The following is a 27,891-nucleotide window of genomic DNA, read 5'->3' on the forward strand; positions in this document are numbered from 1 at the left end:
AGTCCCTGCCATTTCCAAATATAGCTCACTCCGCTTCATTTGGCACATTTTTTTAAAACCTCTGAACTCATTCAGTAATTCTCACATCAATACAGACTCCACATACATTTCATCACCTCCATAAATCGGATGAAGATAACTTACATTCACATTTTTTCTGAACAAAATATGAATATTGCCTTTGTTTTTCGCAATTGTAAGTCACACTTAAACACGAAACTAAGCACAGAACAGAAATTAAGTACATGCAAGTTTATACACACACATACGCCCACACATACACACACGCACGCACACGCACATCAGAGCAGGGAGACACACAAATGTACGACAGAGATACGGTCAATGGCGCTATCACTTGGACAAACAGGGAACTGATGAGTTTTGATACATATCTTGACCCAACACCTATACAATAGTAGCTTCTTATGCACAGTATTTACAGTCAGAACTGCACTTGCAGGCCCACATATGTAAGCAATAAAAGTGAATTCAAACCAAAGAACAAATAATGACCTTTAACACACAATATTTCAGACACATTGTTCTTCAATAATTGATGGTTGTTTCACATCAAGTGTAACTTTCAAACACAGGCTCACAACCGGCGTAGTGGTTAGGATGTCCTGCGATCACAACATTGAAAAAATAGCCTGATTTAACCATTACAGAGGAACAAAACAAAACTTTAGAGCGCTACTCTGGTGCAATTTAAATATATTTCTTATTACACAGCAGCTAAAAGAGGAGCATTCAAAACACCACCCGCAATAACATCATCATCGTAGCGCTACAAGAAATATGCTAGAGCCTTATGATGCATCTTAAGCGTTTATTCACCCAAAATTTACTTCCCTGCTTCAGCGATGCTCTCAGCTCAGGACTGATTTTTGGTTTTTTTTTTCTTAAATGTAATTTGAAATGTAAGATATTATCCGATGATATTTGTCTTGACGCAATAGTTTAGCATGACTACTTAGTATGTGTAGTGATGTGGTTTGAGTTTCAATTTGAGTTTCAAGTCAGAGCTCTATCAACAAACTCAAGAAACTTGAAACGCTCTGTCGAATACTGGAGGAGTGTCGCTGCTTTGCTTGCAAGCAATGATTGTTCTGTCAATGATAACTGAACACTTACAAACTTGGGCTGCGAGGACAGCAATTCATTCCAAGGATTCTAAAAACAAAACATGAAATATTCAAAACCATTGGACAAGGTTGGCTGCCAACACCCGTCGTATTATCACAGCATGGAAGTTTTATACAAAGCTGTTGTTCCAAGTTTCAGGGGTGACAATCTGAAAGTCTTTTTGAGACCTTAAGCTTCTGTTAGACCCCCTTGATAACTGGCCAGAACATTTTGGACAGGAAACTGGATTCAACAATCCCACGTTTAAGTGGCTGGCCAGCCTGAAATCTGCTGTTACTTTGAGCCATTTTCACTGCTCAAATGGCAGTTCACTGCTTTTCTTTCTGGACATATTCTATATGTAATTGCACCCCTCAGGGCTCTCTACTTCATAGCTAGCACAGCTCAGTTTTAGCTTTTTTTTCTTCAGCCATTTTGAGAAAACCTCCCTCATGTGGACCTCAAGAGAACAGGAGTCACCACAAACTGTTGAACTAACCCTATTGGTCTTCTCATAAAGGTTTCACACAGATTTCCGTTACTGATCTACGCCAATAATGGTGGATCAGTGAACATGACTATGGGCAGACAGCTCGAGTTGAGGAGAGGCACATTTAGAAAAGGCCATTGAGTATTTTTAAAAGACAGCAGCATGACATGACATCGTCATCAAAAGTCACCGCCACAAGCAACCAACAGAGAAGTAGTTTGACAAGGTCTCACAGTCAAGCGAGGTAAACACATTTGGAAAAAAAAAACGTCCATCAATAAAGCAGAAAGCAAGAGCATATCATTACATTATTAGGACAAGAAAATGCAGATATTTTAAATATGGCATTTATTTATTCTCTGAACTGCAGGTAATGCAAAAGGCTTGGCATCTGTTTAAATTGTCTGCAGAAGACAAAAACTACAAGTGCAAATGCACATCAGTGTTAATGTTACGAAGACATGTTTTAAGCTATAACAAGATGCATTTCCTGTTTAAGACCATTTCTAGGGCATTTAAGGATAATATGCTTCACTTAGAAGTGAATTATTTAATTTATCTCTTGCACAATAAATAGTTTTTTCTGTTGATATAATGTCATTGTTGTACTCGCGCTATTGTTATTACCGTTTCCCTGAGGAGTCAAACCGTGTTTAAACGCCTTTCGTCTGAAAGGGGGAAGCTACAAGAACTAAAAAAAAACAACAACATAATTTTATCAGTCAAATTGCGGAAAAATACCATTACTTGAAAGTGAAGCTTCCGAGTTAAGTGGTCAACTATTGACCTTTCGTGCAAACATATCTCATCCAAACCAGATCATGATCAACAGTTATGTGTGCTGACCGATGCTTCTGTCCAGCTTTGAGAATATAAGCAGAGTACAATTTTATTTTACCCAATTGTTGTATTTAGTTTGAAAGTCCCTCTCCCTCTTTAACACCTTGAATAGTTGTCAATGAGTTATAATAAAGCAGATCAAATCCTTATTTCCATCCTACTGATGTTTCATACAGACGTGGGTCTCGGCTTGTGAGTCTACGGGTATGTGGGCGACCCAGCTGCTGGCATCTGTTTCCTGTGGCCTCTGTCTGATCATCTATTCCCTTCGTTATCACACAACAGATTGGTGATGCTCATTACGACTTGTTTTTCACTTTTCTGCCCATCTGCTGCGTCCTAATAAGACTGTTTCAATATTTAGCTCATTTCATTTTTTTCTCTCTTGAACCTAAAAAAAGTGGAAATCTGAGCAGGTATTACTGTACAGCTTGGTGGAAACATGTCTGACAGACATTTATATGTGAATTATTGATATGTTGTCTGAAGCTATTTGCATTCCTTGCTCGTTGCTTCCTTGGCTCGATCCTGGATTTTCAAACGCTGGTGTTACATAAGAACGTTGGCCCTGGTGTCAGGCAACCGCAGCCCCACCAGGCCTCCGCCCACAAGCACGGACGAGGCCATGAGGATTGGTATCGCCTTTGTGATGCCAACCAGCGAGCCAAAGATCAGGTTCCCCAAGACTGCAGCCATCTTACACAGAGCATTGCAGAATCCGAAGCCTGTTCCTCTGCAGAGCGATAGAAGAGAGGACAGACAGAGAGAGAAGGGGACCATTAAAAGGTACAACAGCAAGAATATTTCGACAAATTCAGCACCTGTATAGTCTTACCTGCGGGCAGTTGGGAAGGACTCAGTCGTGACCACATCCAAGGAATTCCAGGCAGAGATGCTCAGGCCATTGTAAAGGCACAACATGAAAATCATCATGGACTCACTGGTGCCAAACCAAAGGAAGAAGCAGCTGATGCCTGACAACACCATGGAGCCTCCTGAGGAACACCACCACATCACATGGATTTTTAGTGAATAAGCAACATAATAGTTTCTTATGTACTCTTTGCAATATATAATTTTGTTTTTTCAAAATATTTCTCTTGGAAAAATGATTAAAACTATGCATGCATACATTCTTCACATACATTCATACATACATAACAACTGCAGTGTATCTACTTTGGCATTTCGGTTAGGTGTGCTGTCTGCTACAACACAAGTCTAAAACCAAGCCTACTGATGTAAGAAAGAACTCTTATGAGTCAGCCTTTTCTCTTCATAAATCTGGTGGTGAACTTTGAAGGTTTTTTTCATTTACTGCATTCATCATTGTTTTGGACATTATTCTCCTGGCGAGCCAGTTCCTTAGAGCACTGAAGCCAAAGTCATCTATAATGGATGAGAGGATCCTGAACCCAGTCCAGGCAAGCACACACTAGGGACAATTCAGATTCACTACTCTGACCTAAAGCATGACTTTATAAATTCATCCATTAATGTCCCATTGAAGAAAGTTGAGAGTGTTTGTAAGTGGTTATGAACTGAACTCCCTAACTGCCACATGAGTAGCCCATGCATTTGTTAACCCATACTCTCCATGACGTACACGACTTCGACTCACCACTCCATCTTACCTAACATGGACAGACGGCCTATTTTGTCCATGAGTAGGGCGGAGACAATATTGCCAGGCAGGACGGCCAACGTCCCCAGGAAGTTGATGAAGTAGACCCAGTAAGCACTGTAGTCATCATCAAAGGTCATCTGGCATCCGGTCTTGTTGTGGGTGAAGGTGCTGTTGATCACCTCAGTGCCGTCTAACAACTTGGTTTCATCAATATCTGCAGCACATTGAACAGGAGCCAGACGACAGATCAAGAACGTGACAGTGTTTGATTGACAGGTCATACCAAGATGGCAAAAAGCTTTCACCTGTGTTGTAGAAATAGGTATCGATGAAAGTGCAGTGATGGAAGTAGGACCCCACTGATGTAACATCATCGAAGTAGCAGTGACGAAATGTTGAGTTATAGAATGTCACCGACTTCAGCTTCATATTGATGAACCTGAGAAAACCTTACGTCAGAGATTTCTTTTTTTTTAATCACATAGAATGCCAAGTATTCTTACCGATCATTAATGAAAAGACTATTTTTGTGTATCTGGTTCTCCAACGTGAAATTGAATGTGAAATCCTCGATATGTTCATTCCGGTGGATCTGAACCTTTGACGCATACTCATCAGCCTGAAGGTGCTTGATGACATCGGGGAACCAGACTGACAGACCATAATACCTGAAACACATGATAAAGGTTAACTAAATGGACTAGTAATAATATTTTTACAAAAGAAAACAAACCACTGTCTTCACTAAACATCAACTCGGATGACTTACGTTTCTTTTTAACCACTACAGTATTGGCTGTAACTTTTTTTTTTTTTTCATATGAAGCCTTGAGAGTTTTTTCTTTCTGAGGCCAGTAGGTAGCAATTTCAGACACCAACAGTGTGTCACAAGCTTGAGCATGCTTGATCGCAAATTGAATTTCAGATTTTTTATTTATTTTTTTTTCCCCAAATGCCACTGAATCAGTCAGCATTATTTCACTTGGATTCTATTTTTCGTTGCTCGAGAATGTGACCTTATTTTGTTAAAGTTATTGCTTTGATGCTGTTGTTTTCACCTGGTTTATTTCCATCATACGTGTCACTTTATGACTACCAAACTATATATTTGGCTTAGAACATGACATTTCAAAATGCACAGCAACAGTCAATGTTTTAGGATTGAAATAAAATTTGTGTTGTTTAATAAATGGTATTTATTAAGAAAAAGTATTGACTGTATTCCATTTGGCCCTATATTGTTAGGTTTATGACCCATGGAATATTTATTTTCTTCAACCGGTCATTCAGTTATTCAGACGATTCAACTATTAAGGACAAATGAAAGTCTTCAGATGTGGCCCAGAAATTAACTACAATAATTTTTAAGTCAAAACATCATGGCTGAAGACTGCCTGAGCCACACATCCCGTCCATCATCTAGCACGACCAGACAAACCCTCACCCACACCGCCTGGACAAACATCGGCCATTAATAATGCTGCATGAATTGTAAATGTTCCCTGACTCATTTTTCACTGTCTTTTTTTTTACTTCTGCGGCTGCTAAGACTCATGTCTCTGAAAATGGAACGCTATTGATCTGACGATGGTGATTGATTCGGGGGAGCGTTCACCAGCGAGAGACCGGGTTGACACAAATGCGATGTGGCCACGAGCCGCTCCGTCTCGTGCTATCATCCGACCAGACAAATTATAACGATTTTTCTTCACAACACAAATGACTTCAAGAGCTCACCCGAACGACAAAGTGAACCACACCACGGCCAGCCGCATCATGTTCTCCCTCATTGGATAGTTGAAGCATTTCATTAGATTCAGATAGATCTAGGAGGACAACCAAACGATTGCACTTTTTTTTGTGAGAAAAGATTTTGGGGGGAAACAAGATTATTGGCTGTTAAATGCACACTCACCCCGCGAACCTCAGCCTTTATCCGGAAGAAAGCTTTAGAAAAAGGGTTTCCAGACTCTGATTCCATTTCCACCAACTCATCCAGCTGCTTTGGGATCTTGATTCTGTTAACCTGAAGAGATTTGTTTAGATTAGATTTGGTATCTATAACACAGAGTGGGAAGTTTTCACTGCCATGCATCATTCAAATTGGCAAGAAAAAAATGACAAAAATGCGGTGTTTCTGAACTAAATCTGCGTCTGGAGAAATGATGTCAGTTTGAATCCTAAGGGAATAAAGTTTGCACTTACAACTAATAATACGTTTAATGCTTCATCTTAAATATAAAATAAAAAACACGAGCCTCACTTTCTTCACTGTTCTGAAACCAGCTATCTACCAATCGCATTGCTGTCATGAATGCTTTGCACCATCTGGCGTCCCGGAGGTGGAACTGTCTGACAGACTCATGGCTCCTCTGAGCTTGTATCGACGAAATCTTTATTTAAATAAAATGTATTTGGGACTGTCATTTTAGATTAGACAAAATAAACACACAAGTTCAGTCCAATGAGCAGTTTGTTTGAGAAATTAAGGGACAAATTTAGGTTCCGGTGACTCTTAAATAGTGATAGGTGGACAAAAATGGAGGCCTGCCTCTCTCAAAACTAAATATCAGAACAACCTGCCAGTCAGACTGGCAACACTGAATCTTTGCCCCAACAAAGGATTAGTTTTTAATTGCATTATTAATACAAGGGAAATTGTGATCATAAACAAGGTTTCACTCTCAAGGAATTTGCGTTGTCTAAGAAGCTTTCCCTACACACACGTCGCCCAACGAGTAATCCTGAATGGCATAAAACTGCTTGCAGAAGCGTGATAACTCTGATATGATCCTATGGAGGAAACATGTTGGAACGTGTCCCACTGGTGACAGCATATAAGCCTCTTTGCTTCTTTAAGCATCCAGCGACGACAGCACACAGGGGAGAAGCACACACTCACCGTGAAGACTTTCTCGGGCTGCCCACGCGCTCTCATGTTGGTGTCGTGGATCTGTTTGAGGATCATCCAGGCTTCATCGTGCTTCCCCACCTGACAGTAGAAGGAAGATGATGAAAGGGAAGATTCACTTTAACACTCAGAGTGACTGTAATCAGTGCGAGCAGAAGTGTGTCACCCTACCTAAGATGTTGAGTTGTCTATGTTTAATTCACTACACGTTTGTTTCTCTCCCTTTCATTCAGATGTTCTAACCATGCACTCAAAGTACAGGAGCAGCTCAAATTCTCCACTGGGATTCTTCATATCTTTGAGGAGAAAAACTCTACCTCAAGGTAAAATCGGGGGCTTTCTGGCATGAAGGTTAGAGCCACCACTGCACAGACGCAGGGCAGGGCACAGACGACCACGAACACCCGCCAACTGTGGAACTGGTATGCTGAGCCCATACTGAAACTCCAACCTGCCATGGAGAAAATGTTGAGAGTGAAAAACATTGGCAGCTGGTGACACACCACACACACATCATCATCACATAATTCAGCTCTCATCTCTATGACAAAGTGGATGTTTATGTGGTACTACTCTCCAATATGATACTGCGAAGCTATGGCCACAAAAAAGTTTCTTAAACCAAGAAACAAGGACAAAAGAAGACTGTTTTGAAAGGAGCATCACTCCAAACATGGGGTGAGAGTCTCCTGCCCAAAGTTTATCACAGCATAGGGACCTACCATCACCCCACAATGACAAGCCGTGACCCAACTCAACCCACCAGTAGAGAATCACTCCTCAACATCATTATAACAGCAATGTCCTGCTCGCAGCAGAAGAACCCAGTTGCGCCGGTTGAAGGCCCTCCTCACTTTCAGAAGAACATAAACTGACACTTGCAGCAACAAAAAAAACCAATGCAGATTTACATGGGTTGGATCCAGTTTGCTGTCAAGGTTGACACCTAGTCTTCCCTTTGATTCTAATGAGGGCAGTAGTCCACACCAGGTCCAACATCTAGAAGGTGCCTCGCCCCACACTACCAGGAGAACATGCCGGACTGGAGAGCAGCAGATTCGTTGTGCGTTCCTCCTATCGCCAACATGATGCCAGTGGAGCATGACATTTAAATAAGTTCACTGGAGGGCCGCTACTGACTGATGTATAGTCTCACAGGGTGGATGGCTCCTTGGAGGCAGCTGTGAGAATCAGACAGGGACCGGTTAATTGAATGGGTAAGAAAAAAATGAGTGTTTTTCGGTGAAGTTAAATCTTGTTGCACCTGATCTCAGCCCACGGGCACTTTCCCAGACTCATTAATCATTGTAAAGCACACACACACACACATTTGGTTTGCTATTTTTGTGAGGACCGCCCATTGCCATAAGCCTTTCCCCAGCCTCTCATTGCTAACCTAACCATCCAAAACACACAAATAACTTTAACCAGGACTCTGAACCGAACTGACACCCAACTCATAAACTACTTGTACAGATATTTTCTAGTGAGGACCGGCCAAAATGTCCTCACAAGAAGTATGGCAAAACATGGCTGCACACACACAGTTGTGTTTCACTATTTTTGTGGAGACCTCTCATTGCCATAACCCTTTCCCCAGCCTAACTTTAACCAGCACGCTGAACCAAACTGAAGAACAATCATAAAAACACAGTTATTTTGAAGCCCTCATCCTCAAATTGAGGCTTAGCCTTGTGGGATTCAGCAAAAGGGCCCCACAAATGCCTAAGGCCCCACAATGGGGTGTTTTCCTCAAAATTGGACCTCACTAGGATAGATGCGCTTAAACACACACAAACACACATAAAACTGCATGCAAGGCATTTGAAAAATGATGGTTTTGTAAAAAAAATATTCTCTAAACACAAGCACAGAAATTATTATCTGTATTAAACAACACCAAGCTAACACCTTTTTACATAACATTACATGAAAAAAAATATTAATATCGTCTTTGGTAATTCATGAGTAACAATCATGATTAAACAGATCCAAAAATAGATTTCATTTGTACATGTAAATACAATACCAACAAAATCAATGTATGCGGCACAGTGTATGACAAATGTGATTTACGCAGTCAGTGACTTCATTTTTGGGGAGTTATTGTTTAGCAAGAGACACATAAAGGAGCTGCTGTGTCAGTCGTGACCTCCTACGCCTCTCAGCATGCTCGTGAAGATGCGGCTCCAAAGGGAATAACACCATTATCCATCAACAGGCGTAGGAGTGGAGTCGGGGACTGTGGAGGGGTAATGGCAGTGCCAGGAAAAGCCTGTTTGGAATTAATCTCCAAACATATTAAAACACCACTGTTATGGCAAAACAAATCAACAGCTAAAAACAAATATTTTCCAAAGGGCGAAGGGCTGCTGGAGCAGAGGATGTTTTTGTTGGAAAAGCATCAATGAAGCTTTATTTATAGTGCTAATAAACACATGAAACGGAAAGGGATTATCATGAAATTAATTTCAAAATATGCACATTTGCATGCAGCTGCACGTTAAAATGCAACTACAAAGAATTGTTCTATCAAGAAACTTTGTTATGAAATATGAGGAATTTAAACATTATTTTGTATTTATTTTATATTTTATTATTAAACATTATTTACTCTCTCATAGACAGTCAAATTGTGACTGTATGCAATATCATAAATTATTCAGTAATTTCAACTTTTTTGTCTTCATAGCAGGGCTGACCAACTCAGTCACGTTAGGCTTGAACCTCCACCCCCATCTACCACAGCAGTAGCTCTACTTTTGTTCATATCAAAATAAATAACCATGCAGAAAGCACATGGTAACAACGATATTAGTCAGCTTGGTTGGACTGACGAGAAAGTGGGGCTTTGGCTTTCAGTGATTTTAACCTGCAAGTGTGTAGCAACATACTATGTCTACTCATACTATTAGTACAAACGCAATTTCCTTGTAAAATAAACATGACAACTCTCTTTCATGTTTAGTTTTGGCTGTGAAACGACACATTCTGTTACAGCCGTTGTGGGGGTCTGCCATTAGTTAATATCTGAGGTGACGATGACCCATAGTGCTAAGACGTGACAGAGCGATAAGGTGGCCAAGGCTATGGTGGTAAATAGGTTGTCGCCTGGCTGATGAAGACTTCCTTGAGACGTGTTTCGTTGTGGGTCGGAAACCAGATATTTTGCGCTGAGCTCCACAAGCAGAGGTGCAGAGCAGAGGGCGAATCGAACACAGGCCACCCGAGACAGAATCCGTAGTGTGAAAACGCCTAAAGTCACTGCAGAGTGGGCGTGACGGGGAGAACGACATTTCAGCTGCCATTTTCTAATGTAACGATTTACAAACGTTTTGTGCAGAAACAGAAACATGTTCCATAAGGGTCCAATATCATTTTAAAAGACTCAACCCCCCAGGATAGCCCACCTTTTATAGTCAATTTTCACCACATGTAACGTTATACATGTTATTGATTCCAACCCCCAACACCAGTCCAACACCCAGAGGTGAAGAAGAGGACACCAAGTACTTTTGAAGAGTTTGTTGGGATGCCATGATGGCTTCTTCCCTCTACCGTGTGTGTGTGTGTGTCAGAAAAAGGGAAGAAAGCAACGGTTTAAAATGGAGTTGTTTAGCAGTGATTGCCTTTTCTACAGTAATGTAGTGAAGCTTCCTGGCCCCCAGGGCGAGCGTTTCACTCCTGCTATTGGAAATCTCATTACAGGGATTATGTACATAATTGACTATGTCTATGGGTGACTGATTCAGCAGCAGCACACAACTTAGATCGGCAGCGGAGAAGCTCAAAAGATTGTGGATTGATGGCTACGGAGAATTTATACTTTCTTAATTGTAATTAAGCTAGCAGTGTTTGAGATAAGGAGAACAGCAGAAAAAGGACTCCCCAGATCAGATTTGGGTTGTATGTATTCTCCAGGCACGTCAGCTATCACTGCCTGGTCAATTCATTTTCATTTTATAGGGACGTTAAATTGAAACGATTATGTTGGAAAACGGTAGATTAATGGCTAAATAAATGTGCATACCAAGGTGTTCAAAGACAGCAGTAAAAAAAAGAGACGTCAACTTGCATACTGCATCTAGTCAATCATTTTCACTGTGCTGTTTTCGTGTCATAATCTTGAGCAAGCAGTTTAACATTCTGAGCATATAGGAAGATATTTTAAATGGAGACATTTCACTTTCCTTCACATTCCTTGGCCTTGACTTTTAATCTACATGTATTCTCAGTTACAACTGACACACAATAAGCCTATTAGTAGTCGACCAGATTATGGACTGGCTAATAACAAAGAGGGTGTCCGCAGCTGTGAGAGTCTGTGCTGAGGCTGTTGTGGACCAGTGCTTCTGATAGTTAGACTCTCAGCTCTGCTGAATAAAAACAAAGACTTCATGGCGATCAATAATGAATAATAATACATGAAACACATGACACAATTTCAGTTTCAATCAAAACATCTTGAAACGCTGGACGAAGTGACTTTGAATCATGTGGTCACTGAACTGATACAAGCTTGCATCTGAAATCTCTCATCTGCTACAACCAACTTTGGGGTCTCAGTAATCACTGCTATATATTGAGAGTTACATATATTAAAATATCTTTAAAACTATGATCACGAACGGTTAATGGTCCTCCAGATTCTCTAGATGGTCAGTTGTTTTGGTGTATCCTTTTAAACATGAATCACACGGACAGCGCCCCTACTGGCCAGAGGGAGAATCGACCCAAACCCAACCCAAGGTGCACTATATATATATATATATATATATGAGATCTCTGTTCAGATTCAGAAGAAGAAAAGGGATCTGGTTTATATAACCAACATCCAACTCAGACGCAATGCAGTCACAATGGTGGATGTAATCCAGTGTCTACAGCTTCAGAGGAGCGATCCTGAACAGATCCATCTGAGTTTGCAAGAGCTACGTGGCTGTGCAAGAATAATAATCAACTATACTGAATATACGTTATGGTAAAAGCTAACAGTTTTGCCATCCAACTGTTTTATATAAATAATTGAAAAAATAGAAGAAAGAAAATAGAAGCCCCTCCTATTGTGATTATATCTATCAAGATATATTCTGAAACCTAATTTAGAAAAACCCTTCATGCCATGTTTAACCACTTCTTAAAGATATGACAGACACAATCTGAAAAGAGACTTTGCTCCAGTCTCTTCCTTCTGTTCGATAAGAATCTCTAATGAGCAGAGCCTCTTCAGGGCTCCAGCTGAGCAGCTGGCAGGAAAGCTTGGGGGAGACGTTCAGAGTCAGGGAGAGGAAAAGATGAGACCTAATGTTGTATCAAATGGAACCTTCATCCAGCCGTGGTGTCTTCATTCACAAGAGCATGGCGAGAGCATGGAGTCTAAGACATTTTGAGCAGCTGCAGTACACACAGTGCTACAATTTCTGATTCCAGCAAACTGCTTAAAGTAAGTCTGAGGCCCTTTTAGACAGCAGAAAATAAGCTTGAGGTCTAACCTGAGTGACTTCTTGCGCCAAGTCAAACTGACTAGGGCAGACCTGGGCAAAGTGCAGCCCGGGGGCCATATGCGGCCCTTTGCCTGTGTGTTTTTGCAGCCCTCATGAGGTCAGAATAAAACCATACAACTGATAAGTAGTAATTTTTCTGACTATTTTTTGTCTTGTTTTTTTTTAGCATTGCTATTACAACAGTAATTATGTTCAGGACTAACATTTATTTTTGTCAGCCATTTTAGAGAGTATTTTTTGTTCCTCAAAATACATTGAAAGAAAAGAAAAGATAATATATTTTGAAATTAATTTCCTTTTAATATTTCATAGACATTTGTGCTATAGTTTTTTACTTATTGACATTCAAATTAAATCGCATATTAAATGGAATATTTTTCTAGATTTTATGCCATATTTGCACTTCTTAATATCCTTCTTTCCACTGAATTTTCATGGTTCATTACATCCTTGTTACTGAAGATTTTTTCCTGTCACGTTTCTTAGTCATCATCGCTTTTTTTTTTTTTTTTTTTACATGGCGGCCCCTCACCACAGTCACAGTTTATAATGAGGCCCTTTAGGAAATGTAGTTGCCCACCTCTGGATTAGGGCAACAATGGAAAACAAGACCACAAATACAGGGATCCTTCTCACTATCTACTGCAGACATCACAGCTGGGACATTTAAACAGCTCTTCCTGTACTTAGAGACACATTTGGATCACACACTGAAATACCAAACACCTGTGAGTAACATAACTGAAAGGGGGAGGTACTAATACTGGTTAATAAGCTATGCACATGCAGGTAGTTTTTCTTCTCCTGTTTATGTTTCCCATGATGTGTACTTCTGTAACTAGAGCACCTGATTCAGTGTCAGATTCTATTACCTTCCAAACCCACTGAAGGAGACCTGCTTTTGGCCACGGCTCAGTAAAACATGCCACTTACAGAAAAATACACCCAGTCTCTTACTGACGTCAGAGGTTGGCCGAGCGCGCTCCAGCCATAAATCACTTCTAGCTGTAGCTTTGTCCTATCAGAGCAAGGAGAAAAACCTAATTAAGCTTCAACAGGAACACTCAGTCGCGACAGAGAGAGCGGTAATAAAAAGGAAGGACGGAGCCAGGAAGGGAGAGGATCACAAAATCCGGAGAGGAGGAGGAGACGGCGTAAAAATGAAGGGACGGCAGGTGAGAAGGAAAAGTTGCTAAGTGATTGGTTTAAATTTCCCGCTGGTGCCATAAGGAATACAGCGGCTGTCTAATGCGGTGTGATCATAAATCACAGGTTTCTCCATCCCGGAGGCCTTGCTGTGTGACTGCTCTGCGGCGACCATGCGTATGTTAATCTCTTAACCTCTGCCTCTCCCCGCCTGCGGCAATTCATCGCTATTAACTGATTGATTCTCATGGCAGAGAAAACTGGCACTTTCACCCACAGCCCCGAGGGAATCTTATTGGAAGCCTAACATTTGATCAGTCACTGTTTCAACTTTTTCTTCAGTCTTCAATATATCACATGACGATTTCCTGTTGAACTGATCATCTCTGAAACGCCAATGTAGAAAGCAAGAAACACTTCTGTTCAATTTACACCTGTTTGAAAATCAAATATTCAACTGTACATTTGCTGAGCAGGGGATTCCGTTGTGCACACCACACATGATCCACGGTTCACAGAAGAGCTGACCCACTTGCTACTGGCCTTGATCACACATACCAAAATCATAAATGGCCACATACTGACTCTTTCTCAAGTCTGACCCAGGTTGTTGTCTGTGCATTTTCTGCACCATAAACTCACCATAATGGGGTATGATGGCCCAGGCCATGGCAGACGCATAGATCTCTCCAATCATCCAGAACATGCAGAGCCAGCTCAGGTGTTCCCCTCTTTTCTCTCTAGACAGCACCTCTGAAAAGAAGGAGAACACTATGGGCACAGCACCTCCGATCCTGGCAGAGGCAAAAGAGAGGAAAAGAAAGAAAGATGTTAGTAGTCAGTAGGAAGCATTTTAATGTATGCATTTCATGACTTCATGCAATAAAATCTTTGCCCTGCTTTTAGAACACAGCCATCTGAAGAATGATTGATTTTCCATGAATTAAAGCAAGAATCCTTCTGTGTCATGCATCATGATCTACAAGCGACGGCAGTATTGGCAATTTTTCAATTACTCTTCTGTCCCATCGGAGTCAGATCCAATTACTGTATCCGCTTGTGGGGGACCGGTCACAATGTCACGCAAGAAACTAACAAATCACTTCATACTGCAGCTGATGACGTGTATCGTCATAACTTAGGAATAGTGTTATTACAGAAAAGATTTCTAGATGTCTCAGTGAAGCAGTGATCTACGGACTGAAATGTTTAAACACCATTTTGCCACTGAAAATTAAAGCTAAGATGACAACATAGCTTGATTTCTAACTATATTATACTTTACTCTTTTAACATGATCATATTGTTTGCATTAATTTATACCAGAGGAAATAAAAATAAAGTCCAGCACATGTTCAACAGCATCCAACCATGCACATAATATTCAATACATTTGAGAGAGCAGATGGTGATTAAGGCTTTGTTAAATAATGCTATAGGATTAAAGTTGGTGATGGAAATAAGTCACTCCACTGATTGTAGCGTGTCAAACATATGAGGTTACTTGGGTCATTCTCCTTGGCCTGACTGCTTGTCCATGACAACGACTTTCCAATAGCATGCACAGTGCTGTCACTGTACAATAAACCATAAGTATGTCAGCATATATGGTATCTCAGTACAGTTACACTAAAGTGGGCTAGACATATTAACCATTAATAAACCAATTACTAGCTTATTTACTGTTAAAAATCAGTAGTGATGGTGCGGTTCTGAGTCGCTAAGATGCAAATCACTAGTTTATAAAAATTAATACCAGCGAATATGCTATTGACGTTATTTATGCTATGTTCCCTATATGACCCGGCCAAAGTTTTGAATAACATTTTCTCTATTTATTTTATTCTTGAACATGATTAATTGATGGTAGTTTAGGTAGTAATTGCTAGTGGGATTATATAATATAATATAAATATAATATAATAATAAATACACACATATATAACTTGTGGTTTTAAATTAATACGATTTTAAAGTGCTAATTTCATCCCTTAATTAGCACCAAACTGTGAAATCAATCCCATTACCTGTAGATTTCTTTTAATGTAAAATTGTGCTGCACAGAGTTCATTCAAGAGGTTCTAAAAATAGTCAAATCCAAACTCCAACAAAGGAATAGAATCAGTTCACACAGACAGATTCCCACTGTATTTATACGGCATCTAATAAAGAGAAAATACCACAACTAAATAGAAGAAAAAGTAATCATTTGGATCACCCTTGTTCCAGACTAAACTGAAGTGCAAACCCATTTCCACGACTGTCTCCCTCATGTACACTGATTTTACTGGGCACTCATGTTGCTAAGGAAAGTCTGGTGAAGTTAATGGATGATAAATCACTTCCTGGCTTCACTCCCACAAATTATTTTAAGTGATGGCTCACCATCTCCGTCTGGACAAGGGTGACCTCTACGTTATCAGACTTACCCGAATCCTGCTATGATGCGGCAGAGAAGAAAGAGGCCGTATCCTTGGACGAAAGAGGACAGGAAGGCGAAGAAGCCGTTGGTAGACATGCAGATGAGGAGACACTGTCTGCGACCCACTTTGTCAGACATCCCACCCCAAAAGAAGGCTCCCACCATCATTCCCAGGTAAACAATACTTCCTGGAAGAAACAAGGATCAAGAATTAACACTAAAAATCATGGTGTATAATAGTCTTTAATGGAAAACTTATTTATAGGCAACATTTTTTCTTTCTTTATTTTACTATTATTATTAATAGTATTATTAGTAGTAATAGAATCATAAGGAGCAGCAGTTGCAGTGTGATCGTATATATATATATATATATATCGCCAGGACAAGGATATTCAAACCATGGTAACAAACTAGTGTGTCAAATAGCAGACCCAACATTGTGGCCAATCAGCATTTACTGCTAAAATGTTTCTACCACGAAAGGTTACACATAACACGTTTTTTTAACACAAATTTTTGTCATGACTATTTGACTAAGTAGCCAAATGTAACTCCTGTGTTTCTTGGATGTTGGCAGTCTATTTACTTGTCGTGATAGGATTTCACTTTGAGTCCCTCAGGGGTCGAACAGCGCTATCCGTCACATTTGGCAACCTAAGAGATACGCCCCCGAAGGAGCCATCAATTCAATATTAAATTAGGCGCCATTGAGTTTGACTTCATTAGGAAGATTACAAAAACAAACCCACTGGCCTTGCATTTACTTCCCAACCTCGACTACCCCAAAAAAGGCTTTCAATGATCCCTCTCTGCTCCAACTATACATTCAAGATGAACAAACAGAAAACACAACAGAGAATCTGCACTTCCTTGCCAGCCTTTAAAAACAAGCAATAAAAGCAGTTGACTTAAGACTTTATTCTGGGCAGCGCAGTCGATTGTGTAATGAATTTATCGATGTCCTTTCCAGAATGCAGCACATCGTCCCGGGAATGATGTCAGCGGTGTTGGCACCAGCAAGGGCAAAGAATTTTGCTGTAGTGTGATGCACATTGGTTTAAAAATAGCCCAGTGCTCGTAACAATTAAGAGCTTGCAATGTCAGTGGTTAAATTGAACATTGAAAAAAAATACACACACATACACACACACACACACACACACACACACACACACACACACATATATATATATATATATATATATATATATATATATATATATATATATATATATATATATGGGTTTGTGTCTGTTGATTGACTCAACAATGCAACAATTTAGTTGTCTTATGAGTCAGATATTAACAAGACTGTAGGAAGCGATTTGTGCAAGCACTGATGATAGAGGAGAGAGTTCTATAATTGCCTGATAGGATGAGTAAATAAGAGGGTAAGAGAGGTGGGAGTGTCCTGGTGTTGCATTTTCTGTCCTGTCACATTTCTTAGGAACCCCCACCAGAGGCGTGGGACCGCTGAGCTGCATCACAACCTCCTCTCTGATTTCACGCTCTGATGCTCCTTGCTTTCAGCTTTGCAAACTGCTTCTACATCATGCACAAGACCAGCGCAGATTTCTAGGTAGCGATACTATCATGTGCCTGGTGCGACACTTCAGCACTTGTCTCATTGTTAAACATGTTTATAAATCTCACATTTAATTTTCCATGGATGGCAAATTTAAGATTGCTATATCAGCTGAACATACAAACAAGGGTCATGGCATGCTGTAGAAACAAATCAATGTCTCATTTGCCTCCTCAGGAATATCTAGAAAACCAGCAACCAGCTTCTTATTGACGTCTCATCTACATTCACAGTATAATGATTGATTTAGTTATGATAAAGCTATGATGTATACTCTGATTACAGCAACATAATATGAACCTGTTCAGGCTCATTCAAGCAAAAGCACAACTAAAACTATAAACAATAAAAACTACACTGCATATTCATAAGGAATTATATCTGACAAAAATATATCATAAATTATATAATATAGAAAACATTATATATGTAATAATTGATATTTAAAAGTTCTTGTTGTAGTTTTAAATGAGAGTTTCAGTATCCAAGGCAATGTACAGTACAGAAGAACTCATTGTGTTCTTGTGTACTGTATATATATATATATATATATATATATATATATATATATATATATATATATATATATATATATATATATATATATATATATATATATATATATATATATATAGTGCTATATCGTGTAGTCAGTGTGTATGTCTACAATATAGGTCAGTTTGTGATTCATGCCTTACTCTTCTGCCACCTATGCAAAAAAAAAGATAAAGTCGTGTGAGCATGGGCACGATCTTGCGTGATGCTATCTTTATGAAAGCAACTTATTGAAGGGCTTCAAACTTCATTGCATTACCAGCTTCGGATAATATCTGCGAAATACTGTGATACCATGTTCCCAGAATAAGAGCAGGGAGTTATTTCACGGTGACTGACACAATAGCTGCCGGCAGCAAGTTTGATCTATATGTTCACACACTTAAATTCACTCCTGTCACACACTCCTCTGTTCCTCTCTGACATATATTCCTGCACAATGAGGATCTGCACCAGCAAAGTAGCGTAATCTCTGCAGTGACGTTGGGATCTTACTGCAGTTTAGCTACGCTCAGCTGCCCCTGGAACATGAAGCCATACTGAACCAGCTCATACCGACCACAAATGTAGGCACTGGAGAGAGAGGGGGAGTGAGTGATGAAACAATCTGGTGCAGGAGATCAGGAGCTAAAATGCAAATTATCAAGCAAAGTAGCGGAAGAACGAGGGACGTCTCAGAAGAACAAATGAGCAATGATGGGGCGATGCGATACTAATGTGTGTTGTGTTTGAAATGATATCAAAGCCGTTTGCTCACATTGCTGGTGCTTCTGCCACCCACCTCTCTCCCCATTAATCCTCTCAAACTTGGCATCTCTTTGCTTTAAAGCTGCCCCTCCTTTTCGACTCTACCCTTCACATCACACATATTGCAGCCCACACTGATCGTTTTTTCGCCCAGTCTCTTTTGGTGCATTCCTTTATGAATTCACGGGAAAAAAAGTACGTGGGTACGAGGAACACCCTCGAACTATTGGAGCTAACAAATGGCTTTCTTCTCCCTATCCAAGATTCCTGTACAAATCAAATTTGAGATCATTTAAAAGGGCAGCCAGGAAACAAATACATTTAGAAAAAAAATACAAGTTTTCAGATGTAGAGTTAGCTTTGTTTTTATCTCACATAATTATGCTTTCGATGGCTTTTTTTTTTCTCTGATATTCTGTGTTCAATATAAATGGAAAAGTTGTGAACAAATTTCAATGAAGTGAAAGTGATTCGAGATCAACACTGTCAATGGGAGACTGTGTTGGAGGTGGACTGTTTTTTTTTTTTATGGCTGCTGTAGATCTTGTTGACTGAAATACCTGCCATATAGTTTTCACTGAAATGGGAGTAACGTTGTGATATCACTACAACATTGTGCGGGTCGTGTGGCTAAATGTGGCCAACAGCTGAGGTCAAAGGTCAAAAGAGATTACTCATCCTAGTGCTGGAAATGCTAAAATATATTGTCCTTCAGTGAGGACTCGGGTTCTTTGGAGGTTAAGTTAATTAATAATTCATATTTGCCAGTGGTCCAAATGAACTTTCATCAGATTACATGACATTTCTCATTATATGACAGAATAACAGAGGCAACCCAGGGTGTCATTAGGTATCAGGGGCCTCTGGAAGCTTCTTGCCAACTGCAGCAATGACTGACTCAAGGATGCTGGCTGGCTTGGACTTTTGCAGGTGTAAATATAGTACAGTTCACATCCTAAATATCTTTCTGTGTAAGACACATTCTGAATATTTCAGTAGAGACACTACTATTCCAGTCAAATTGTGTTGCACTGCTAGGAGGCTACTTAAAAAATGAGCCAACAGTCAATACATCCAGTTCATCACAGCAGAGAAACGCACACACTTGACTTAATTACTCGCTACAACATCCCATATCAACAAGGTCACAGCAATCATGTAAGCTGAGACAACACTCCTTATCCCAGGCGCACAAACTTGTACACACCAATCATGTCCACCTCAATGGGGAGGAGCCGGGGGGCAATCAGTGGGAGAACTAAAATTTGGCGAATGCAGTGGAGGAGGATGGCGGAGGAGCGCAGAAGCACATACAGCATGAAAGCAGTGGCGAGAAGTGGAGTAACAAACAAGGAGAAGCAGAGCGCAAAACATGAATGCCTGCAGGACGCTGCTTGGCTTCAGAGAAAGGAAAGATGTTTCATGAAGGTGGAGAGTACAACAACATATTGTGAGGGATGGAGAAGAGATTTGGTTTAATATAGGGCAAATAACTTTGTGTACTAGCTTGATGACTATTAAGCAAAGACAGTTTTAGCTTGTTGAAACAATAAATCAAGGAGGAAAAAACATTCTCTGGTGGCATGTTTGAGTAACACCAGATAAAGCAGTAATTCTCTACTCTGATTCTCCCACAGTAGCTCTATGGAGTGGTGCTGTGGGGGAACACCTACCAAAATAATACAACACCACTGTTTCTGCAACAGAAAAAAAACCCTCTTGGAATAGTAAAGTAGAATACAATGAAATTACCAGAGCTAGTCGAGAGACACTGCTGGTCATGTTTAGAGCCAGAAATGGACTGATCTTCGATCATCTATAGAGACTCTTTCAACTAACTCATGATGAAGAGGAGCAGAGAAGAAGAGGGAGCTTCTACCAACCACACTGAGACAAAAGGAACTCACTGACAAGGGAAATTAAAAACCTAAACAACATTGAGGGTTTTCAACAAAACATATCTGACAGATACCTCTAGAGCAGTGTCTTTCAACCTCCTTTAAGCCACGACACAATTCTTTCAGTGAAAAAATCTTGAGGCAAATCGGTACCTTGGTCAAAGCAAGTGCCACGTCAAGTGTCCTGCAGAAAATCCCTGATAATTTGTAAAAAAAACATGTAGCTCCTGACACATGGCAATTTTTGCATGTCATTTGCAAAAACAAATTGCATATAATGTATTTGTTTTAAAATGTCCCCAGACAGAGTTGGACAGTGCAGCAAAAACACATCATAACAAGTAAGTGTTGTTACGTCTTTTGCATGATTTGATTCTTTGACTCTTTCTCTCTTCACTTTTTGGAGTGAATATATTTGGTTCTGCATTTAGTTTAGTAGCCAGCTTTTAAACCTTTTAAACCTAACTTTGATGGTCAACGAGTGTCAATAAAGTATTGAAGGGAGACGTCAAGTTAGCTGTTAGCTCTGTTAGCCTTGCCGCGCAGACAGTCTTTGGCGTTAAGAACACATCATTCTGTTGCGAAGGCGTATGGTCACGTTAGAGGCACATCAGGTTTAAAAACAACTGGAAGATGCACACCGGTTGAAAAACACTGCTCCAGAGAAAAGACTTCAAAGATCAGAGTAAATGACTGACCCTAACAAACAAGTGACTGACAGTAACACGAAACACAATAGAAAGGTCCTCACACAGACACAAGCTATACACCGTTACATATAACTGTTTAGATTAATAAAGATATTATAGGAACTGTTCTTCACTTATCTAATATAATGGACATATAATATCAATCATATGTCCAAAAATCTGCTCATTCATTTAACACCCTAAGTTTCAAGTCATAAGACGTTTTCTGTTCTGATTTGTGACCTAGAAAACAGCGATGGAAGAGAAGTGAAATAAATCTATCTAGTTTATAAATCGATCTAGTTTTTAATTCTCTTTTCTCACAGATTTCCCAGTCTTCTGTCCTCACTGTAACTTCATCTGCCACAGGATTCACATTTAAATGGTTGAACTCAGAGTTAGTATGTAGCTATAAAGAGTCCATGCATTTTGTCCCATTTCCACTGAGTATGGTGAAACTACATCCTTCTGTACAGTCCCTAGACCCTTCAAGTCTGGCTGGAGAGATCATTGTGCTCTGACACACACTGTGATGGATTACACACCTGCAGCCGTTTAGACTGGAGCAACCCCTATTCCCAACACGGGTGCCACAGGGCTTTCTAGCCATCCCTTTAATCTGACCAGAGGAACAGCACACCAAAACACCCACTACAATATATAGCAAAATATAGCCATTGGAAAGAAAGTTACATCTTCATTCATGGTATTTTTAGATTTAAAAAAAGTTGGAATTCCATCTTACCTAACCATCCGGAGCTGGAGTCAGGAACGCACATGTCAGTCTCGGCGCTAGGAAGCACAAAGCCCACAACGAAAACCTCCACCCCGTCAGACATGAGTGCCAGCCCGAGCACCAGGAACAGCTGCCACTGGAACCTTCCATGCCCACACTCTTGGATGATCAGCTCGTATTGCTGAGCCAGCTCTTCTTCATCAGCTTGTCTCTCCTGCTCCAGCTCCTTTCGGTCCCTGGAGGCATCAGAGATGGGTTGACCAAGCGCCACTTGCCCCTCTTTATGCTTTCTGTCCGCTGCAGAGGGTATCCCCTGGTATTCGCCCTCGTAGATCTCATCCTCGTCGTCATGACCTTCTGTAGCATCACTGGAGCCCTCCTCATTGTCATGGTAGCCCTTACCATCCTGCCTGGGTGGGTTTCTATAAAAGTCCTCGTCTTCGTCCTCCTCATCCTGAAATCTGTTGTAGTTGTGATGGGACGAATACTCATCTGAGGCTCTGTCCACCACCTTATTCACCTTCTTCTTAGCATGCCTCTTGGCCTCCTTCACCATGTCCTTTGCCCCTTTAACCAGGGAAGTCCTGTTATCGTATGAGTCCTCCATCCTGGCAGCGGTGGTGCGCGTTCAGGGGAAAAAGATGGACTACGAATCGGCACGGCAGAGAAAAATCACAGGAGAAAACTCTTGAAACTGCAGTCACCACAGGAGATAACCCACAGCGACGGGGCCAATCATCAACCAGTCTGTGATGGATGGAGAAAGAAGGAGAACACAACAGATGAAAAAGAGTGTAATATACAGGAGCACAGCACAGAATTTGTTGCATATTATTCTTAAACACAATTCAAATGCAATATATATGTATATATATATATATATACATATATATATATATAGAAAGAGAGAGACAGAGGCAGAGGCATATATATATATATATATATATATATATATATATATATATATATATACTGTTGCGTAATTAAGTGTTACTAACATTGCTGTAATAAAACAACCGAAAACATGATCGATTCTAAAACAGATGTGAGTCTAAGACATACAGTGTTTCCTTTACAGTGAAGGCTACAGCATATAATCAGTGCGAGGCTCGTGAAGTCACCACTGTTCGTCGTTTCCTCCTCCAGGGACTTAATTCACATTGTGTAGTTAATTCTAAGGGCTCCGTATGGACTCGTTTGTGCATTAAAAGGTCCAATAAAAATGCAATAAGAGTGTGCATGCCTCGGAGGGTGATTCAGAATTGCAGAAAAAAAAAATAGTTTTATTACTCAAACGGAACAGTTCTTTCAGGCTACCTCATACATTTGTAACTGATACTTTACATATTCAGGGACTTAAGATCTGCTGACTCATTGTTAACCTAAGGGAGTAGAAGATAATAAACAAGACAGGAGCTAAAATCAATTTGCCCTCAATAAAGAGCTGGTTTATTATAATGGGAGTGGCAATTCAAGCGTAACCACACTGTCATATATTATGTGCGGAGTGAAAGAGAAAAAAAGTCAGGAGGGGGATGTGTAGACTAAATCCACACTGATAAACCGGCATGCAGAAACGCACCGCACCACTGGTATCTGTAAACTCCCATTATACAGCTGCCTTTGACACGTTTAATGAATCGAGTAATGCAATCTGAGATCGCACTCAAAAAGAGTGCAGCGATGCAGGGGGGGCACCCCAAGAAAGCAAGACTGATGCAACATTTAATGCAATGTTATTTCCTGTAAGAATATGGGGTCACTCCCAAAAAAATGTGAATTTTCAGTTTTACCACTTTGTTTTTACAAGATGGAAGATACCAAACTATTCACTTCACATTAGTGAAGAGTGCACTTAGCTATTGTGGGGGGTGAAGAAGGTCAGCTGTAGAGCGACGGTCGGACTGAGCCGTCCAGAGCGCGCAGCTTCCCGTGTGTCTAGGAGCTGCTCACTGCAGTCCCTAATGAACGCTCAAGCTCTGTCAGGAGCACACAAATCATGGCCAGCTCCGGCTCCCATAATGCAATTTTACTGTACAAATGACATTGCTGATTCAAGGTGACTCCTCCAATCCATAACGGCTCAATGGATGACATGTGTGATTACAGGAGTATCACGCTACGCGATCACTAGGTAGTCGTTGGTAGCAGCAAATATTTGATCTCTATCAATTACAGTATCTCCCCAAAAAAAAGTCTAAGATAAATAAAATCCTGGCACATACACTTTTTATTGCATTATTTTATTTTTTTACTCAAGCAATACATATGTTAAGTTATCACAAAGAGTTAATTCTCAAATGACTGTGCCAAATTTTAACAATTTAAAAGTCATTTTTGTTCATTCAATCTTTACCACATCTGGGGAGCCTAAGTCCCGTCCATCTACTTCCGCCCCATGGGACCTAAGTAGACAAGAAACATGAACTGGAGTCTATGGAGTGATGAAAGTTATTATGCCATAGATCTCATATCAATCAAATGCCCATGACAGCACTGCTTTTCCATCTGCATCAAAAGCTACTTGAGGTTTTGTATGATATGTAGTAGCAAGCAACAATGCTGGTCGCACTTGATAGTCGGTGGAGTGGGAGCCAGCATGGAGGATAAGGTCTACCGGGTCACAGTGAGTGTTTCACCATGTCAGCTAACGTTAGCTAGCTTCTGCCTTTGATAGTATAGTACCTTTAGCATCTGCCTTAGCGCCGGAGCGGTTGGATTCTGCTGTGACGTCATACATGCGACGATTTGTAGTCCAAATAAATACATGTTTTCACAAGCAAATAACTCATAAATGATACGACAAACATTGTCGAAACTCAAATCATTATTTATCATTTAAATTGAGGTGTGATCCAGGGCACGAGACCAAGTGGACCTGAAAATAACTTTCTCCCCATAGACTTCCATTCATTTATTTTTTTAGTCCAAGCTTAGTTCCCATGGACCGACCAGAAGGGCCAGAGACTTAGGCTCCCTATTCCATACTACTAACTTTGACGTACGTAGAGGAAACACAACATTTCTTCTGTGGCTCCAAACCATCTCCAGTTTTCTGTCTAAATTTCGACTTTGCTATGACACTTAATCACTCAGACAGGATTGCTTCACAAAGACACTGTCCAAAGTTAATGGCAGGTGGTCTACACAAAGTCTTCTTCAACACAATAAGGAGGCTCACAATGCCTCGCTACAAACAATGAAATCAATTTCATGATGGTTTCTGGGAGGAAAAGAACCATTTCAACTAGAGGTGAGACCTCTCTGACTGAAGTATGTGTCACTAAACTTTCCCGTAGTTTGCTCATTTGACGCAGCGTTCGTGGAAAATCATGACCATTCCACACAACTTTAACTGGTCAGCAGCCCTTTTGGAGAGAAGCAGTAATAAAAAGGTTTGATGGCTGGTATCGTCCATTAGCATGAGGAAGAGCAAGTCCAATCTCTAAGTGGGCAGAGCTGTACATAATCCCATCAAAATGAAGAACTCTCGACCTTGTCTGGAAGAGGCACAAGCAGCCTGGGACATCTTCCATTAGGAAATTTCATCAAACACTGAAGCCATTACCGAGCTTAGGCGAGGAACATGTGTGAGTGGAGAGGGGTGTGTTGTTAAAATTCTTATCACTGACACAGAATAAATGTAAAAAACATTCACCATAAATATGTGTAGTTGTTACCACTCATGACACACTCATGTTCCTGGAAGGACTGGCATCTACGTTAGCCATTCCAATACATCCCAACCGCCTCTCACTGCGTGTCGGGCAGGTCTGTTTATGCAGGGGTGGGGAATTAAATGAAAACCTATTGATCCTCCTTTATGCATTTAATACATATATATTTAATGAAGACGAAAACATCTAACCCTTATCACGGCAGGTTCCCAGCAAGATTTACATGCTCGCCGTTATCAGGAAAGCGGGAAGTGCTTACTCATTTTCAACATTTTCGGAAGATAAAACCAGACATTTTAGAGGAGTATTTCTAATGTTGATCATGCTGGTCTAGAGATACAACAATGTTAGATTTGATGTGGGTTTTATCTGTTTTTGATTGATGTTATTACCTTCATGCCAACAGCAGCTTAGTAATAACCTTCATGACAATATAAACCTTTTATTCATTCAAGCCTCCGTGATTTTTGTGAAGCCTCAGGTGCTTCCATAACCTTGGACAGACGACTTGACTGAAGAATTATTCTGTCATGGCATGGGAGGGTTGCCATGGTGACCTCCTCAGCATTATTTTAGGTGTTAAATAAACTGATTCTATGTACACTTACTGTAAAGGGAGCATAGGGGATCTAGAAAAGTGTTTGATGGAGTTAAAATGTGAAGTTAAAGTCCAGTCTACACTGACTTTTCCGTATCGCTCAGTACTATGGAGTGAGCAGAGATGGGAGGGGCTAAATAGGGTGGGGCAAATGCCATCTGAATTTGATATGCATATCACGATCCATTCATTTCAGGTTGGTTGCTGTGATTGGACGGTTTTACACTGCAGTAGGTGACTAGAAGGTTTTGCTATTTGTGAATGAGAAATAAGTTAGTTGGTTTCAATCAGGTGTGACAAGGATTTTAGGCGACACAGTGGGGGAAAAAAATCCCAGAAAAAGCTTCAACCCAACCTTTGATCTGACAGCCATTGTGAAATAAATAAATACATAAATAAATAAATGAAATATTTTGGAAATAAAAAAAAATAGTTTGTTGATTTATATCACATTCTGTTCATGTTACAATTAGCATTTTAAATAAAATAATTACATGTCAATTGAGTTTACAATATTTAAGGTAGAGATAGTTTCTCAGAAACGAGGGAATAATGTGAGCGAGAATTTTGCCAGCATCTTCATAAAACATTTGTTGACGTCAGCCAGCAAAGTTATCCCCACTGCAGCTCTGTGGCTGCTCACGAAGCACTTCGCCACAGCTTTCCAGTTCACCGGCCTCGTGCCTGTCAATCGCTCCCTGCCCGGCGAGGTGCAATTCACGGATGAGTCAGTCGCCTGCGCTCGCGTCCTCTCCTCCTCTTTTTGGGAGTCTCTAGTGCAGAGTGCTTTCACTGCCCCGGGGCTCGCGGCTGCATTGTTCTACAGTGTTCTACAACATCACACACAGCACAGCATGAAGAGCCAACGAGACCGAGCTCGGCGCATGAATATATGGAATTTACCAAAGACGTGAGCGGCTCAATAACGCCAAGTAAATGTCTGTAAGTTCACCAGCTGCGAGTTTAAAAGTTAAGACAGGTATGAAAGAAGACGGTTGTTTCAGCCTGTCTATCGCCTCTAGCTTTTCTAAAACCACACTATACAACTAAACTTTTTCTTTAATAATATTACGCTGAACAAAGGACAAACAAGGTTACTGTAAGATAAAATAAACGTCATTTACTTTGGATAGTTACGGGCAACCAAAAAGAACGTTTCGATTTAAAGTGATGCAGAAAACTACTTACAGTCGTTCATGGAGATAAAACTGTTGCGAGTCGGTCCTGAGCCATTGCAGACGTCTTCCAGAGGACTGGGGTTTTCTCACTGTAGAAACGAGTCGGAGGAAAGCACCGGCAGCTCGCGACAGTGCATTTCCCCGATGCAGTCGTCTC

At 40.5% G+C, this 27,891-nt stretch overlaps 1 protein-coding gene across 1 annotated transcript; it reads right to left on the minus strand.

Moving 5' to 3' along the window:
* On the minus strand, window positions 1–27,891 carry sv2ca (synaptic vesicle glycoprotein 2Ca). Its single transcript, XM_053871493.1, has 13 exons — window positions 27,745–27,891; window positions 22,291–23,028; window positions 16,076–16,256; window positions 14,289–14,440; window positions 7,314–7,447; window positions 6,988–7,077; window positions 6,001–6,111; window positions 5,823–5,911; window positions 4,589–4,753; window positions 4,391–4,524; window positions 4,093–4,299; window positions 3,294–3,453; window positions 1–3,191 (listed from the first exon to the last, which is right to left on the minus strand). Exons 2-13 carry the CDS (start codon window positions 22,886–22,888, stop codon window positions 3,008–3,010), a joined length of 2,205 nt encoding a protein of 734 aa, XP_053727468.1. The 5' UTR covers window positions 22,889–23,028; window positions 27,745–27,891; the 3' UTR covers window positions 1–3,007.

This window comes from Synchiropus splendidus, chromosome 7, assembly GCF_027744825.2.
Source record: "Synchiropus splendidus isolate RoL2022-P1 chromosome 7, RoL_Sspl_1.0, whole genome shotgun sequence".
NCBI lineage: Eukaryota > Metazoa > Chordata > Actinopteri > Syngnathiformes > Callionymidae > Synchiropus > Synchiropus splendidus.

Excerpts from the sequence above, each read along its gene's own strand:
- sv2ca (XM_053871493.1), bottom strand. The coding sequence starts at position 22,888 with ATGGAGGACTCATACGATAACAGGACTTCCCTGGTTAAAGGGGCAAAG. Across the intron at positions 7,448-14,288 it reads GGCCATCATACCCCATTATG|GTTGGAGTTTCAGTATGGGC; the intron begins GTGAGTTTATGG and ends TCTCCATGGCAG. Across the intron at positions 4,300-4,390 it reads TACCTATTTCTACAACACAG|ATATTGATGAAACCAAGTTG; the intron begins GTGAAAGCTTTT and ends AATGTGCTGCAG.